Source organism: Guillardia theta (genome assembly GCF_000315625.1).
Source record: "Guillardia theta CCMP2712 unplaced genomic scaffold GUITHscaffold_42, whole genome shotgun sequence".
In the NCBI taxonomy this organism is placed as follows: domain Eukaryota; class Cryptophyceae; order Pyrenomonadales; family Geminigeraceae; genus Guillardia; species Guillardia theta.
Genome location: NW_005434632.1, coordinates 262310 through 277400, shown reverse-complemented (window position 1 = coordinate 277400; position 15091 = coordinate 262310). Strand labels below are relative to the sequence as shown.

At 53.4% G+C, this 15091-nt stretch overlaps 6 protein-coding genes across 6 annotated transcripts; 4 read left to right on the top strand and 2 right to left on the bottom strand.

Moving 5' to 3' along the window:
* Positions 1-497: 497 nt before the first annotated feature.
* GUITHDRAFT_109919 (hypothetical protein) lies at positions 498-1148 on the top strand (the record flags this gene model as incomplete). The annotated part of the gene is made up of 5 exons (XM_005831059.1): positions 498-550; positions 591-615; positions 783-837; positions 891-964; positions 1098-1148. 5 exons carry the CDS (start codon positions 498-500, stop codon positions 1146-1148), a joined length of 258 nt encoding a protein of 85 aa, XP_005831116.1.
* A 5419-nt stretch (positions 1149-6567) lies between these two features.
* On the top strand, positions 6568-8052 carry GUITHDRAFT_72490 (hypothetical protein; the record flags this gene model as incomplete). Its single annotated transcript, XM_005831058.1, has 2 exons — positions 6568-7269; positions 7495-8052. 2 exons carry the CDS (start codon positions 6568-6570, stop codon positions 8050-8052), a joined length of 1260 nt encoding a protein of 419 aa, XP_005831115.1.
* A 138-nt stretch (positions 8053-8190) lies between these two features.
* Positions 8191-9018, bottom strand: GUITHDRAFT_153070 (hypothetical protein). The gene is made up of 3 exons (XM_005831057.1): positions 8984-9018; positions 8506-8514; positions 8191-8451 (listed from the first exon to the last, which is right to left on the bottom strand). The coding sequence occupies exons 1-3, from the start codon at positions 9002-9004 to the stop codon at positions 8296-8298; spliced, it is 186 nt and encodes a 61-aa protein (XP_005831114.1). The 5' UTR covers positions 9005-9018; the 3' UTR covers positions 8191-8295.
* Positions 9019-9804: 786 nt separating this feature from the next.
* On the top strand, positions 9805-10029 carry GUITHDRAFT_109916 (hypothetical protein; the record flags this gene model as incomplete). The annotated part of the gene is made up of 1 exon (XM_005831056.1): positions 9805-10029. One exon carries the CDS (start codon positions 9805-9807, stop codon positions 10027-10029), a length of 225 nt encoding a protein of 74 aa, XP_005831113.1.
* A 317-nt stretch (positions 10030-10346) lies between these two features.
* Positions 10347-11702, bottom strand: GUITHDRAFT_109915 (hypothetical protein; the record flags this gene model as incomplete). Its single annotated transcript, XM_005831055.1, has 8 exons — positions 10347-10394; positions 10437-10512; positions 10612-10715; positions 10762-10827; positions 10868-10923; positions 11081-11345; positions 11396-11625; positions 11675-11702. 8 exons carry the CDS (start codon positions 11700-11702, stop codon positions 10347-10349), a joined length of 873 nt encoding a protein of 290 aa, XP_005831112.1.
* A 706-nt stretch (positions 11703-12408) lies between these two features.
* Positions 12409-13937, top strand: GUITHDRAFT_139979 (hypothetical protein; the record flags this gene model as incomplete). The annotated part of the gene is made up of 8 exons (XM_005831054.1): positions 12409-12696; positions 12822-13007; positions 13131-13162; positions 13183-13243; positions 13305-13379; positions 13426-13545; positions 13765-13812; positions 13875-13937. The coding sequence occupies 8 exons, from the start codon at positions 12409-12411 to the stop codon at positions 13935-13937; spliced, it is 873 nt and encodes a 290-aa protein (XP_005831111.1).
* Positions 13938-15091: the final 1154 nt, after the last annotated feature.

Here is a 15091-nt window from a genome sequence, read left to right as displayed (position 1 = left end):
CTCCTTACCAGCAAGTTTTACTATGTATACTACCCCTCCTTCAAAGGCTTACTGGTCTAACTCAATACCCCCCTACCCCTGTTTTCCTAGCATCCGTGACAAACACTCTATCCGTATCCGTGAATATCCGTGAGTTCCCGGATACATTCCGGATACCTTCACGTGCTGTGCTGGAATGGTGTCGAGAGAAACGAGTGAGGGAGGCCGAGCATGCGATCAGGAGGGGTGGGGAAAGGAGAGGGAGGGGGAGGAGGAGAGCAGGAGAGGAGGAGATGAGGAGAGGAGGAGAGGAGGAGGAGGAGGAGGAGAGGAGGAGGAGAGGAGGAGGAGGAGGAGAGGAGGAGAGGAGGAGAGGGAGGAGGAAGGAGGAGGAGGGAAGGAGGAGGTAGGAGGAGGAGGAGGAGGAGGAGGAGGAGGAGAGGAGAGGAGGAGGAGGAGGAGGAGGAGGAGGAGGAGGAGGAGGAGGAGGAGGATATGATCAGGAAATCATAGTGATCATGGAAATGTCAATGAGCATGACGATGAAGATAGTTGAATGGATGAAAGGGCAGTGAGAATTGAAGCATAACACCTCGAAGCCTTCGACTCAGACAGACTGTCACCTCCACAAAGCAGGTCCGAGCTTGACTCCACCTGCGTCATCATTACAACCATCCTTTCCTCCCCCTTCCCTCCCCCTCCCCTCCCTCCCTCCCTCCCTCCCTCCCTCCCTCCCTCCCTCCCTCCCTCCCTCCCTCCCTCCCTCCCTCCTCTCTTCCCATGACTCAACCGACGTCTCACAGGCGCTAGTCACCGGCTTCAGCCTCCTCACGGGCCTGCTGGGAGGAGCAGCAACCGGTGAACCTCCTAGGCCCTCCTGGGGCGGGCCTGCTCCTGACTCCCTCACCCAGGGATCATCGCCAAGTTCGCCGGTAGAATCGCACTGGCCGGCAGCTACTCCGACCATGTCTTCTGGATCGTTCCTGTACGCGTTGCTGTCTGCTTCCCACCCTCGCTGACTTGTTCTTCTCCTCTCCTTCTGTTCTGTTCTCTTCTCTTCTCTTCTCCACTCTCTTCCCGTCGTCTTTCCTCCCCTCCCTCCCCTCTCTCTTCTTCAGGATGACTTCACGCACATCGGAGAGGTCGACGCTGATGTCAAGGTTATGTAAGTCCTGTCGGCTCGCCGTCACTACCGTCCTGGTTCCGCTGGCGCTGCGAAACGCTCTCCTCTTCCCCACTTGCAAGGTTGCCTGCGTTGCTGTTTGATCGAAGATGTACAACTCTTGAAACCTGCCTGCTGTTCCACGACGCGATCAAGGTTTCACAGAGTCAACGCTTGCCTTCGTCTACCCGCCCTCTCCCTTCCTCCTCTCCTCCTCGCTCCTCCTCCTCGCTCCTCCTCCTCGCTCCTCCTCCTCGTTACTTCTCCTCCTGCTTCTCCTCCTGCTTCTTCTTTTCCTCCTCCCAACCAAAACATTGAGCACCCTTCAATTCCCCCACAGCTCCTTACTGCCAACTCAGTGGTTTGTGGATGGTATATTTACCATTGGGAAGAAGGGAGGGGAAGAATTCTATCTCATCCCCATCACCGTCCTCCGCACCATCAACCTTTACACGCCAGCACAGCTGCCACAGCTTGCAGCAATCCTTGCTTCCCAGCTCAGTGGCCAGTCGGGTCCGATCGGATTACATCCTCCCTTCTCCCTCCAGCCAGCGTCTATAAGTGATCAGCCTGAGCTGTTACACGTTCCTCGTCCGCTTTCTGGCTGTCACAAGGGATCATCGGATCCTCGTTCTCTCAGCAGTGAATCGATGATTGACTCCAGAGGAGGAGGAGGAGGAGGAGGAGGAGGAGGAAGGCTTTTTGCCTCCGTCTCCTGCATCTGACCGACCTCACTGCTCGCTCCCTCTCACCATGCGCCTCCTCCCATTCCAGCCGCACAATCATTCCGGTGTTCTTTCCCACACTTGCCTTCATGGCGCTGCTCCAAGCGCTGACTAGCCCCGCGGTCAAGTTGAGCGTGAAAGCTGCCACCATCGACGATCATCGCCGGATACGTCATGTACTGAGAGGCCTGAGACCATCTGCGTTGTGCTGACAAGGCCCTCGCAGTCCTCAGGGGCACTGCAGTCTGTTCTCTCAGCGTGAGGGTCCCTGAGGTGATCCTGGCAGACGGGGGACAAGCTTGAAGCTCTCAGAAGGATGTGCGGGACGGGCCCGTTCCTGGTGACAGTCTTCGGCGTCAGCGCGAACGCGCGGCAAGATCTGCTTTGACGAAGAGGGCTGCCCAAAGAAGAGACTCAGTGTATGTACTTGAACACAGTCCCCCCCGCCGGGGCCCGGCTCGGCTCAGCGGCCGCTGCCATTCCGACTGAGGGCCCCGGCCCCGGCCGGGCGATCAGACTGAACGTGACTGATCGGTACCGTACCCCCACTCGGATCTGGGTATGTGCAGGTGAAGGGAGTGGTCCTTGTATATAGGGGTGATTAGAGGGAGAATTGGGGGTCATCGACAGGGTGGGTACTTGGACATAAGGCTCAGATGACGGGTGGTCGGGAAGACAGAAGGGTGATAGAGTGCCATGGAAGGAATCATTATTGGGGGTAGGGGGTAGTTCTGATGATGTGGTCGTGGTCTTTCTTAGGGTGGTGACGGATTTAACTGGGTCCATTTGACTTTCAATGGGTACTTTTATACCAACTTTTGTTATGCGTGTGGGGTCATGAAAATTAAGAATGGGTAGGGGTAGTGAAAATCATGGTCCTCTGTGTTTGTAGGGGGTAGGGGTCAGCTTCAGTAGGGTGGGGTAGTGCCGGCCAGCTCAGATGGTGGAAAAATCAGTTCACATGGGCTGTACGGGAGGAAGTAGAGGAGAGCGAGAGGGAGAAGGAGGAGAAGGACGAGGACTGATGGAGGAAGGAGACTTTTCGCACTCAGAACTTGTACAGAATGCTTCATGCGCATACTCGGCTTCCAGCGCTCACTATCTCACCCCTACGCGCCATTGTAGCCTCGGTTCGTTTCCTCCCAGCGTGGGTTACCAGAGCAGTCGATCCGAAAGCTTGGCCATGCCATCCGACAGGACGAACTCATCGATCCGATGTTGCTCTCCACCACGTGGATGTGAATCTCGCATCGGACGTCACAGTATGCAGCATAAGTTGTTGCCCCTATCATGTATATTCTCCATGTTCCAACCTTCCTTCGTACCAAATGTTTCATGTTTCTCGCACCTCTGTTCAAGGAATTTTTGTGCTAAAAGATCTCAGAAGCGGCAGCAACGCATTTTTACTTTTCGTGCCGCCTCCCTTGTTTTTCTCATGTTCAGCTTCGCAATGCCTCTTCATCCTGTTATATGCCAAGTCAATCACCAAGAAGGTAATTCCGTTCTCTTAACCTGCCTTTCACGACACTCCTTTGCTTCGCGTTGTAACTCATCATCGTTATGAGCAGATTCAAACCTGGGCAGCCCACATGGTGCAAGGCAAAATTTTGACAAAGCGCATGACCCACAAAACTTCAAACAAGATTGGACAATTATCTGGTTCTCTGAAGAGCTGAAAGAGACGAAAGTCGCGGATTTGCAATCTGCTCAGGAGTTTGTTGACCATCTGGCAGATAAAACGCCATATCAGGTTGGACGATGAGAATTTTTACAGGGCGACACGAGCTGAACGTTTCTGACAGATCCTGAATCGTGGAAACGAACATTCGAGGGAGCCCATGAGCTCCTTCTGGCCACCCGACTGGCCGACCATGTGGCCTGCTGATGGATCATATAGCCACCTTCCTGCTTGGAATTATCTGAATCAAATCTTGCACAGAAGAATGCAGGAGCTGCGCGAGACTCGCCAGGGAAAGTCCTCCGATGAACCTGACAGCTCTGCGGGCCGAAACACTCCAGAGAGCTCCCAGCCGGAGGAGCCTTTTCAGCATCCTGCTCTGAATGCCCACGATCCAGTCACTCCTGCAGATACTACATCCATCGATGCTGCTGGTTCAGAAAGGGACTTGCTAGATGCACCTCGAACTCCCAGGGAGAATGGTGGGGAGCCTTCTGAGCAGTCTCAATCTCCTCAAGACAGAAGGCAAGCGAGTCAGTTTGAAGGCTTGTCAGCAGCAACTCCGCCCGATGGCTCAAGGTCCTCTGATCAAGTTGTGCAGCACGAGGCTCTGAAAGACTCGTCGGTGAAAGCAAGTGATGCAGTGCAAGATGTCACAAATCCCAAGACCGAGGAGGAGGGGAACAGTATGCAGAAGGAGGACATGAAGGTCATGGGGGAGAGAGCAAAGGAGGAAGGCAAAGAGGAAGGCAAGGACGAAAAGGAGGACAAGGACAAGGAGGCCGCACAGGTCAAGAAAGAGGAGGAAGAAGAGGAGGAAGAACAGAACAGTGGTCTGCCAAAGTACTTTCACTGGAGGCAAGATGCCATTGAGAACTTTCTCGAAGAATTTCTGATAGATATGAAAAATGACAATCCTGGATTTTTGGAAACCTTTGATGTCAATCCTTACATCGATATTCTCTCAAATGAAATTGAGCGAATGCACAACTTGATACCGAGGCAGGGAGGAAGTGTGTTGAGGAAAAAGATTCGTATGATATGCAACAAGATTACCACTCAATGGAAGGATCAGGTCAAGATCAACAATCGATTGATCGAAGAAGCGAAACAGAAAGCTAAAGAGCAAGTTGTGACCAGCTCAGCCCCGTCAGATCCGTCTGGTCAGGCGCAACACCAGCCTCCAGTCGGCACGACAGACGCGATAGGAGAGTCTCTTGTTGATCCTTCATCGCCCGCTCCGTCAGGTGTGAGTCAAAGCGCGACAGAAGGACGAGAGCAGAGGGAAGCGCAAAGGGACGGTGAGAAGGAGGAGGAAAGAGCTCAGGGCTTGCTGGCCGAATCGCAGATGGAGATGGCGAAGGAGACAGAGGTATTGAAAGATGCAGCGGCGGCAGATGTGCAAACGGCTGCTGCTGAGGAGATTAAGATGAGAGAAGGTCAGAAGGAGACAAGTCAGCAGAGGGAAAGCCTGGCCGTGGAAGGGAGGGAGGGATCTCGCGGAACTACAGAGCAGGTGCAAGCGAACGCTGTGGAATACGTCAATGAAGAAGCGACTATGAGGAGAGAAACGGAACAGGAGCTAAATGGGGTGAACCAGGAGAAGGGGGAGGAGAGTGGTAGTGGAATGCAAGAGCATACCCCCGCTGTAGAGCACGACTCAAGGAACCCCTCTGCAACAAGAGAAGAGTCCTTCCAGCAGAGTGAAACAACGCTGACGGAGGAGCAGATGAAGTTTCCTTCTGGGAGCTTGATGGATATGTTTTACAATCGTTGCTTTGTGAAAGACGATGGGTGGTGGACTTACGAGCTCTGCCACGGCAGAAACGTCACTCAGTTCCGAAGAGTTGTCAACGAGGCTGGAGTGCAGTTGAGGATGCAAGGAAGCCTGCTTGGTGTCTGGCTTCCTACGGAGGGCTCACTGGAGGGTTCAGAGCAGGAACAAGTCCATCACTACGTCCAAGGCACTCCATGCGGCGATGGGGCGCAGCCAAGGGAGGCTCGTGTCCACTTCCGGTGATTTGTTTCTGCCTCTGCAATCGTTCCCTCGTTGATCTGTTTTTTTGCCTTGCAGGTGCATTGCAGGGAAGAATGCAGTGAGCGACAGGATCGAGAGCATCCGAGAAGACAGCTTGTGCAACTACAAGATCACCTTCCTGTCCACACACGCTTGCAAGGCAGACTTGTCAGGCCGGGTGAACTCAAACCAAGATCTCGTGGACCCGACGCAACCCCGAGGATCGGCGGAGGGGGGAACGGAGGTCCCGTGGACAGAGACGCTGATCGAAGACGCCCTGGCGCTGCAGCACCGCATCGGGATAAGATCTCGGCATTGCTTCAACCTGAATCAGGCCTGCTCCATGTCCTTCTGGCTTTGGCTCCACGACTATGACATGTCGCCGGGAGGGATCGGGGAGCGGAGCATCTTTACTGTCAAGGAGGCCATGTTCACGGTCTCTCCCCACCTCCTCTGGGGCTTCTCGCAGGCCCCGGGGCTGATCTTCTGCGGCCTTCATACCATAGCGATGAATCAGATGGTTGGCAGCTTCACCTCGAAGCCCCTGCCCCTGGAGCAGTGGAACCACATCGCTGTGGTCTGGCATGGCCCCATCCATAGAAGGCTGGACTGCATCATCAACGGAGAGGTACAGACCGTCGTCATGGCTCCCTCCAACCTTTATGCCAACCCCAAGGACTCCTTGACCAACCTCTTCATTGGAGGCAGCCCACAATTCCACCCAGCTGCGAGCGGGGTGATCGCTCACGCGGACATGCACTACGGACAGGCTCTCGACGTTCCTTCGATCCTTGATCTCATGTCTCGCTGGAACGACCGGCCGACGCTGTTGCGCAAGACTGACTTGCTCACTTCGTTTTCCCCGGCCAGCTCAAACCCAGCAGCCGCCCGTCGTGGCGTCGAGCTGCCCCCGGGCAACCGGACCAACGCTGCCATGTGGTTTCACATGAACGAATTGTTTGCGGGCAAGGAGCATGCGCTGCTTGCCTTGGGCCACCTGCACCTGATGGGCCTGGATGGAGCAACTAAGTCATGCCAGCTGGCAGCTGCATACTACCGCACTGCTGCTGAGATCGCGCTGCGAGACCTTGAGTCTCCTGATGCAGCGAGTGTGGAGTTCATCCGGCTGTCCCAGGAGGTGGAGAAGGGCGATGCCTTCGCCGGGCAAGGGGGGGAGGACGACGACATCTTTCAGTACCAGGAGACCCTAGCGGAAGCTGGAGACACGCGGGCACAGGCATGGCTGGGCCACCGATACTACTGGGGAGCAGGGGGAGTGCCGAGAGATCGAGGAAGAGCCCTGGAGTATCTCCAACGAGCGGCAAGGGACGGGAACGTGGAGGCTCAGTACAACCTTGGGGTAATGTACGCGTACGGTCATGGCGTGCCCAAGGACAGGAACGAGTCGCTCAATCTGTTCCGCAAGGCTGCCGCTCAAGGGTATGTGGCCGCACTCAATGGTCTCGCGCTGTCGCTCACCGACGGGTCGGCAGACAACAACTTCACCGAAGCCTTTCACTACTTTAACCAGTCGGCTCTGTCGGGGAACGCCGACGGGCTCTACAACGCTGGCTTGCTGCTCAAGGACGGACGGGGGGTGGAGAGGAACGAAGAGCTGGCGCTGGCTTACATTACTAACGCAGTAGCGCTGGACCACCAGGCCGCTCGTCTGGCTCTGGCTATGATGCACATCGAGGGGAAGGGAACGGTATCGTCCTGCCTGCGAGGCACGCTGCTGTTCAAGGACGCTTCGGAGAGAGGGAAGTGGGGGGTGCTGCTGCGAGATGGCCTACAGGCTTACATGAGAGGAGACATCGACTCCTCCTTGGCTTCCTACGAGGCAGCGGCTGAGCTGGGGTACGAAGTAGCTCAGAGCAACGCAGCCTGGCTGTACCAGCGGTGCGCTGAAGGCATCGTCAGTTGCAAGGCGAAGCCGCAGGAAGCTCTACGCAGGTCCTTTGAGCTCCTGACCATGGCAGCTAACAATGGGAATATGGAGGCTAAGAGGATCATCGGAGATCACCTGTGGTACGGGCAGGGGACTCGGGCCAACCGTGGGAAAGCCATGGACTACTACCTGCAGGCAGCTCGGGGGGGAGACGAGGAGGCGGCATTCAACCTTGCATGGGCGACCCTTGCAGGCCTGTCAGGGGAGCAGAGGAACGCAACGAGGGCGCGCATGATCGCTGCCGAAGTCCTACAGGCTCGACAGTGGGACCTCTCCTCCCCCAAACTCCTGCCCTTTTGGCTGGTCTGGGGTATCGCGGAGAGCATCCTTTCGGTCGACAAGATGAAGGAGGCGCTGCTGGAACCATCCACGTTGGGAGGAAACTGGAAGAGCTTCCTCCTCTCAGAAGCTCCCAGCGGGACAAGGGAAGGTATCCTGCTCAGCGAGTCTGATGTCTTTGTGAGCCTGCTCGCAACCCTCGCCCTCATCCGCCTCGTGCAGCGACTTATGCAGGGACCAGCTCGTCCACAGGAGATGCCGTAGGAGGAGCTTCTCTTGCTAAGGAGGATGTAGAATGAATTCAGCTGCCTTCTTAGATTGGAGGGTATTTTTTCATGGGCAAGGACTCGTTGCAGGAGGAGAAGCAGGATACGAGGTGGTCGTTGTGGAGGAGGATTCTTTCAAACAATGTTCATCCATGACAACACAATACACTTCAGATTATCTGAAACGACACATTTCGAGGCAAAAAACTTGATGTGGGTAACAAGAGCATCAGACCTCTGCTCACTTCCTGCGGTAGAAATAGTCCCACTGTCTGCGAGCTCTTCGCCAATCATCGTATGAGGCCTGCGCGTTGGCAAGGTAGTAGGCGTCCTGAGCCTTCATGTAGTAAAAGCGAGCAGTCTTGTTGAAGTCTGCTGCTTGTGCATAGAGAGCAGCCTGTAGGATGGAGTTAGATGCTGCGGGTGATGGTGAGTGAAACGGAGGACTTACCGCATGTTTCTGTCCGGACAAGAGGCAGCAGCATGAACGAGCAGGAGAGGAGGGAGGGAAGAAGAGTCAGTGTGAACCAACACATGCCATCCAGTCAACGCAGACAAGAATGGGGAACCATCCAGTTTCATAGTCACTGACAAGCAAGCGAAGGTGTGCTAGAAGATCTGATACATTGTGGCAAACAATAACGGAAAGTCGAGCAAAGAAAAATCGCACCAAACTCTCCTCTTATCGCACACTTTGTTAATGTTATTACAAAATTATTCCATCAGAGTTCTCAACCACGACCGTAAAATGCAAACAAAAGGTGATTTGTGTCCAACACGTCCATCGTGTCGAACACAGCACCACTCTGCATCAACATCACCCTTTTCATCTTGACAAGCCTCACAACAATCTTCTCTACTTGATACAAGCATTATCACATTATCAAATCATCACATACATCCTCCTCCACATTCATCTCTAGACTTACGCCATAGAGCTCCTCCGTCATCCTCAGACGCTCGAACACCATGGCTGCCGGGTTTCTATTTCGGGGTGTGGAAGTTTTACTCAAAACATATTTCTTCAACTCTCAAGAATAAATGAATTCTAAACTTTAGTCAACTAAGAATGATACTGAGTTTGTAGTTAGAATATATTTAGTCAAACTTGTTGATAAAAATTTGTTTTAAATCGTGCAGCACCAAGACAACAATGCTAAACCTTCTAAATCGGTTGCCCAAGGATTCTCTGGAGCACTCATTGAAAAATTTGAAATTTAATCAGATAATTTAAGTTTGATACAAATATTCAATATTTACCACATAGATTTGGGACTACCCCACCCATGCTAGCAATAAGATACTTGGGCGGGTCCTGAAAGAAAACTCAAGGTAGTCGCGATTAAGCAATTCGGGAAGAGGTAGGGTGATATATCCCTACCCTTATACTTAGGTCATAATTACCCTTACTTTGTGGGTATTATCCAAACATACAATGAAAAAGACGGGTAGTGTCATCATTGCGTAGGGTGGTCTGAAAATCCATGGGGTGGTCTGCGTGGGTGGGGTCATGATGCCCTTCTCCTGATTTAGAACCAGAGTTGCATTATCGCTTCTCATCCTACCAGCGTCTCGCACCTCCCCCCTCCCTACATCCTCCTCCTCCCACTCTCTTGCCCTCTGTCTCCCTCCCCCTCAGCCCCCTTCTTGAAGCTTTGTGCCTCTCCTACTCTCCTTTGAGACAGAGCTTCATCTCAACACCTCATCGTCGTCTTCCCGGCACATCGCTTGCTCTACCAGACAGAACAGTATGTTTGCACTTCTCGTTCAGTTGCACAAGGTGGGGGACATTGCAGTCACTCAGTTCCTCTCTACCTCTACCCAGATTGAGTCTGCTGGAGACACCGAGTCTCTGGACGTCGCTGGCTCAATCCCGACCATTTCTCCTGAGCTCATGGCGAAAGAGAAAGATAAGGCAAAGCAGGGCTTCTGCGAGACTGGATTGTGGAACTGCACAGACTTGTGGGGACCTTAAGTGAGAGCAGGAGTCATTCTTTTTATTTTTCTTTTCTGGGGAGGTCGATGGAGTTTTTCCTTGTGGATTTTTGGAGGAGGGAGCTAGGGAAAGAGGGGCGGTTGAAGTAGAGGGAATGTGGAGTATGGAGAAAGCGATTGGATTTAATAATAGTACATAGAACCGTTAAGTTGATTCGCCTTGCTATTGCTGTCTCATCGTTCTTGTAACTGAGACAACTCTTCGTCAATCCTCGACTTCTCGAACTTTCCGAGTTTTTTCCCCACATACCTATCGAACCCCACCAATCATGCAGAGCGCACATAGCAGGGTATATCTTACGATCCCACGAGAGCACCAGTAGCTGCTCCTGCCGCCATGCCAATCTGCATGCATGTGAGCTGGGGAGGAACGGCAAGAGAACTCACAGGCCCTCCTATGATTCCCACGATGCCGCCAACTGCAGCAGCTGTCGCCCCTCCTTCAAACTGCCGCCTGTTTGCTCTGAGGGAAGCGCAGGTGTCAGCGGACTGCTCATTGGAGCTCTTCAGGAGCAGAGGAAGTTTCACAGGAGGACACGGTCGTGCACTGGTAGGACCTCACCTCGATTTTCCAGCTTTGGCGAACTGATGAGCCGCATCGTTGGACCTTTCCTTGGCATCCTCGAGCTGGCATGACAGCACCCCGTCCTTGCCAAGAGTCTCTCCCTTCCCACGGCGTGTCAGCATCCCAGGTCGCCGCTCATGGCAGCACCTGCTGGAGGACGAGCTCGCCAATGTCCCTCATACACTCGTTGATCGCCGCCACGTCCTTCTCAACCTGTTCCATCGCTGCATCATCTCACTTGCAAGACACACACCTCCTCAAGCAAGTCATCGTCGACATATTCTGCTCCATCGCAAACTTTCAAGGGCTCTTGCGCAAAAGGCACAACTCATAGCATCGAAACAACTCATAGCATCGAAACATCACAGCATCGAAACATCACACAGCATCGAAACATCACACAGCATCGAAACATCACACAGCATCGAAACACCAGGCTCCACCCAGTGTCACTCGGACGACCCACCCAGGCATCCCTGCTCATCTTGACTGACCTTGCTTAGCTCGACTGATCTTTCATCTACGAGGATCTCTCTCTCGCGAAGCTCAAGGTTGGTAGTGGCCAACTGCTGCTCCAGCTGCAGGTCTGTCCCCTCCTCCCTGCCCGGGATGGAGAAATTGCTGTACTGTTGTCTCGCTCCTGAAGCTACTGCACAGCTCGGCTCCTCGCGTATCTCCCTACCTCTCCTCCGCTGCTGCACATCTAGCTTCTTCAGCTTGTCAATCATCGCCTGGCGCATGTCCCGTCATGTCAAGGGGAAGGTTCAGGGAGCTCCCTTACCATGTTCGTCCTCTTCAACCTCTCCAGCATGACCTTCTCACTTTGAGAGGTAGCGTCTCTCAGGCAAGCCCTGATGCTCTCTTCCAACTCCTTGCATACCGCGCTCCCCTCGTCAAGTTTTCCTGCTGTCACGAGGTTCGAGGCAATCTCCAGCTTCTCGCTCAACTTGTTCAGGTTAACCATCCTCTTCCTGTGGCCCTCCTCCTCCTCCTCTCTTTCTTCCCTCAGCCCTGTGGCAAACAGTCATTCCCGCTCCAACAAAGTTTCCATTCCAGCAACCCAACGTCCACAGAAAGCTTCTCAGCATTCAACGTCCACAGAAAGCTTCTCAGCATTCAACGTCCACAGAAAGCTTCTCAGCATTCAACGTCCACAGAAAGCTTCTCAACATTCAACATCCACAGAAAGCTTTTCAACATTCAACGTCCACAGAAAGCTTTTCAACATTCAACATCCACAGAAAGCTTTTCAACATTCAACGTCCACAGAAAGCTTCTCAGCATTCAACGTCCACAGAAAGCTTTTCAGCATTCAACGTCCACAGAAAGCTTTTCAACATTCAACGTCCACAGAAAGCTTTTCAGCATTCATTCTCCTCTCCGATTCCCTCCATGGAATGCTCTCTCCTTTTACAACCTTTCCTCCATCCCTCCTGCTTCCCTCCCACCGCCCTCCACACCAATGTGCGATTCCATCTCGCATACAGTACTAAGGTCCTTCAAAGCAAGGGAACAGTAGGGGTCAAGGTAGCATATTTCTCGAGTCAGCCTCTAAATGAATAAGGTGAGGCATGTAACTCGCCGTATTATTGGTCGGAGTCTAATCCAGGCGCAATGAGGTCAGACGATGGCTGGGTAACAAGAGGGCGGGCGGGGGTAGCGGGAGGAGGGACAAGGCATGGTGCGAGAACCTGTGTGGCCACGACAACTCGCGGACAAACATATGGTGTGTCCTGACTGAGTATGAACATGACCAGGTACGGAATTACGGTAGCTATGCTGGTGCTGGCGACCATGGTGGGCCAGTCACAGTCTTTCGTCCTCCCGAGCAGCTTTTGCTCCTTGACAAGTGCGCTGAGCAAGCATGACGCCATTGTCTCCTCAAGAGCTCGACGACCTTCGGGTGTTGCGTTGCGAACAAACAGCATCAGGATGGAGGGGACCATGGTAGCCGATCGAAAACAGTCTGACATGCCTGACATCCCCCACAAGGTCACTTACTTCGGCAAGTCCAAGATCCTCAGCGATGTCCAACTCTTCAAGTTTAACTTCTTCCAACGAAAGTTTGACCACCTCGTCGCGGTAACCGCACTCTCTCCCCATCCTCTTCCTCCCCACTCCCCTCACCTCGCCCCTTCCTCCTCGCCCCCTTCTCGTCATCACCCTCTCGTTACTCCTCCTCCTCCCTGCTAACGTCACCTGGGCAGCAAGGAAAGGCCAAAGAGGCCGTCGAAGTCCTGATAGCCTCCGAGAGCATGATACAAATTTCTCCCCTTCAAGCCGTCAAGCTCCTAGTCGACCTGTTTCAGTCAGGGTTGACCCTCTCCCCCAGCAAGGGCACCAAGTACGCAGGGCAGGAGGCGGAGCAGTCCCCCGGAGAGGATCAGACCAAGGTGACGCTCTGGACAAGGGCGACCGTTGAGATGACGGAGGAAGGGGCAGACGCTAGTCTCACAGATCGGGACTCTGATCCGTGACCATACACTGTGGCACTTTGCCATGACCTCCTCCTCTAGGCAAGCTTCTCCTTAGCTGCATGGCGTGCCCGGTGATGAAGATGACTTGCAGAGAGATGATCGAGCGAGAAATTCGATACGCTGAGATGAAGCTGGGCAAAAGATGGAAGTCGGTAAGTTCTTGTGCAGATGGTGACCCGTGACTAGTTTGCCTCCCCTGAAGCAACAGCCCAGGTTGAGCTGCGACACGACTTGCTGGAGATTCAACCTTACTTCTACTACAAGCTCAACGTCTCAGGCGTTGACGATGTCTCGACCTCAGTGATCTCGTTAGACGCTCTTACCAGCCTTCCAGATCGTCGAGACTCCAGAGCTTGATGAGAGCATCGCGACCCTGTGGGAGCATCTCAGTGCGGGAGAAGCCAAAGTGTCTGCTGCCGCACTTCGAGAAGCGCTTTCCAAGGAATGGCAACTGGTGACTTCTCCTCCTCTATCCTGCCATCTCCATTCTTCTTTGCCTCCCCTCACCCCCCTCCTCCCAACCCCCTTCTTTCGCCTTCCGTCTGTGACTTCTCCACCTTCTGTCGCGTCCTTCCCCTTTACCCATCTTCCCACACCTCCTCCTCCCCTATCATCCCTGGCCCTTCTCCTCCTTTGAGTTTGCTCTCCTGCTACTGTTGTAAGAGTCGATCAGTCATACGAGAACGACTCTGTGCTCGAAGACATCCTTGTACGCGAGGCGGTAACCTACTGCTCCCTTTCCCTGCCCCTCCCTGGCCGGCCCCAGTCTGATCCATCACCCAGGGGGAATCGCCCGCTGGATTTGAGGCTTTCAGAAAGATGTGCTTGCTGGTGTTGCAAATCTGACGGCGGGATGGGGGTAATAGGATTGATGGGACAGGGGCAGGAATGAATCAATATTCTTTGTATGTGTTGTTTGCATTGTGTCACCCTTTGTGAAATTTAAGGATTTCGCGGAGCCCTGCAATGAAGAGCTTCTTCATGCATGCGGATTTAACAAATCTCCCCCACGTCCAAGGATGTTGAAGTCATTATGACGATATTATCCTAGTCTGCCTCCGTATTGCCAACCATTGATATTGATGGGAGGAGGCCGCGTAATTCAAGAATTTCTGTCCCAGTATCTTGAAGAAGTGAGTTGAGAATACAACACCTTCATTTCACGGGAATGCACTTACATGTTCTCTTTATTACAATACAGTTTCACACTTCTTCTTCTCATCTTTGTTTCTTCGATGTATCCTACTGACGGAAGCTCTGCCGCGCCCTCCCCCTCCTTCATCGCTATCTGCTCCTCGATCAACCTGATGCTGTTCCACAGACAGAGGAGCTGCTTCCGCTTCACAGACGATAGCCTCGCCCACTTGTCGTCATCCAGGGGTACTACTGCAGGTGCTGTTGGTGACGAAGATCGGCGGATTGAAGAGCGGGTTGGCAAGCTAACGATGGACATCTGACCGATAGGCTGTTGTGTGTTACAAGTCTTGTAGACTCGAGGCGTAGTGACTAGGTTGCTTGGGTTCGGGAACAGGTGCAGAAGGAGCAGAGAATTTGACAGAAAGAGATCAGAGGCAGGGAGCAGAGCAAGGGCAAGAGCAAGAGACAAGAAGAGATGAGATGAGGACGAGCAGCAGCAGGGGCTTGACTGAAGGACTGGCAAGGACTGGGTCGTGGCAGGTGGTCCAGGATAAGGAGGAGGGGGACTCCCGCAGAGTTTATCTCCGACAGTTGGAGGGGCGCGTAAGCAAATCACGTGGGATCAAAAGGGTGATGAACTGCAATAAGTCAGACATCGCTGGATCACGTGAACTGATGACATGAAAGGACGAGTCGACAGCCCAAAGATACATCGATTCACAATTGCCCTCTTTGATGACATAAATGTGACACGGAAAAGGAGAGTTTTCATCCGCTCCCTTCATTACTACACAGGTGTAGTGCCTGATTAAAAAGGTCTTCCAGACATGCCTCTCCCATCCTCACTCCTCCCTCGGCTGCCC

Bases quoted from the DNA above. Each gene is read 5' to 3' on its own strand.
- GUITHDRAFT_153070 (XM_005831057.1), bottom strand. From the start codon at position 9,004: ATGACGGAGGAGCTCTATGGC.